The following is a 1,809-nucleotide window of genomic DNA, read 5'->3' as shown; positions in this document are numbered from 1 at the left end:
TCGTGGATGCTATGACAGCTCGTGAGTCGCCGATTGTGCGAGTCACACTCGAAATGTGCCTTCTTCGTCATCCAGTTAGTCTCAGCTTACCGTCGCTCATTTGCATTTATCTATGATGGCTTCACGGACTTTCTCCGCTGTTTTCGTCGCTCTCTGTGCTTTCCAGGACATCAATCCCGTGACGGGCAACGCCAATGACTGCGACACAGAGTGTGCCACAACATACCCTGGGTCATATTGTAAGTATTGGAAGACGCCGAGCACCTGCTTCGGCTCGGATGCCCCGTGCTTCTGCGGCACGAGTGGACCGACTGAGGCTCTCCGAGGTTCCACATCCTCTGCTGCAGTCACGGATGAGGTCACTGAGGCCGCTACAAGCGAAGAAGGTACGACAGCAGATCCCGAAGCAACGAGTACGACTGGTTCTGAAGCTACTGTCGATGCCACAGTAGCGGCCAGTACAGCTGCTGTGACCGATGAGGTGGCTGTCACTACTGCACCTCCTGTGACTGGCGAAGTGACCATCAGCACGGCAGCTGGGGAAGCTCCCGGTAGAGACAAGGATGACTCTGATGCTACCACCAAGGCCACTACGGAGGCTGCAACTGTCACGACTACGATCGGTGCTCCTGTTGAGCCTACTACTATCACGTCCCCTTTCCCGGTCAGCCCAGCTGCTGTGACCGATGAGGTTGCTGTCACTACTGCAGCTCCTGTGACTGGCGAAGTGATCATCAGCACGGCAGCTGGGGAAGCTCCCGGTAGAGACAAGGATGATTCTGATGCTACCATCCCGGTCGCTACTGAGACTGCGGCTGGCACTACTACGATCGATGCTCCTGTCGAGCCTACAACTGCTATCACGACCCCTCAACCGGTCAGCACAGCTGCTGTGACCGATGAGATTGTTGATACTACTGCAGCTTCTGTGACTGGCGAGGTCACCATCACCACGGCAGCTGGGGAAGCACCCGGTAGAGACAAGGATGATTCTGATGCTACCACCCCGATCGCTACTGAGACTGCGACTGTGGCTACCACGATCAGTGCTTCTGTTGAGCCTACTACTATTATGACGTCCCCTCTACCGGTCAGTACACCCGCTGTGACCGATGAGGTCGCTGTCACTACTGCGGCTCCTGTGACTGGCGAGGTGACTATCACCACGGCCACTGGGGAAGCTCCGGGAAGAGACAAGGATGATTCTGATGCTACCACCCCGGTCGCTACTGAGACTGCGACTGCCACTAGGATCGATGCTCCTGTTGAGCCTACTACTATCATGACGTCCCCTCAACCGGTCAGTACGCCCGCTGAGACCGATGAGGTGGCTGTCACTACTGCAGCCCCTGTGACTGGCGAAGTGACCATCAGCACGGCAGCTGGGGAGGCTCCCGGTAGAGACAAGGATGACTCTGATGCTACCACCCCGGTCGCTACGGAGGCTGCAACTGTCACGACTACGATCGGTGCTCCTGTTGAGCTTACTACTATCACGTCCCCTTTCCCGGTCAGCACAGCTGCTGTGACGGATGGGGGTGCTGTCACTACTGCAGCTCCTGTGACTGGCGATGTGATCATCAGCACGGCAGCTGGGGAAGCTCCCGGTAGAGACAAGAATGACTCTGTTGCTACCACCAAGGTCGCTACGGAGGTTGCGACTGTCACGACTACGATCGGTGCTCCTGTTGAGCCTACTACTACTATAACGTCCCCTTTCCCGGTCAGCACAGCTGCTAAGACCTATGAGATTGTTGATACTACTGCAGCTTCTGTGACTGGCGAGGTCACCATCACCACGGCAGCTGG

At 56.6% G+C, this 1,809-nt stretch overlaps 1 protein-coding gene across 1 annotated transcript; it reads left to right on the top strand.

Moving 5' to 3' along the window:
* Positions 1 to 115: 115 nt before the first annotated feature.
* On the top strand, positions 116 to 1,786 carry Pmar_PMAR007819 (conserved hypothetical protein; the record flags this gene model as incomplete). The annotated part of the gene is made up of 1 exon (XM_002766840.1): positions 116 to 1,786. A coding segment is annotated over one exon (1,671 nt), but the record flags the coding sequence as incomplete, so codon positions are not given.
* Between the last annotated feature and the right edge of the window lie 23 nt (positions 1,787 to 1,809).

The sequence above is a fragment of the Perkinsus marinus genome (genome assembly GCF_000006405.1).
Source record: "Perkinsus marinus ATCC 50983 genomic scaffold scf_1104296971448, whole genome shotgun sequence".
NCBI lineage: Eukaryota > Perkinsozoa > Perkinsida > Perkinsidae > Perkinsus > Perkinsus marinus.
Note: the sequence above shows the minus strand (reverse complement) of the source record. Positions and strands in the feature narration are given on the sequence as shown.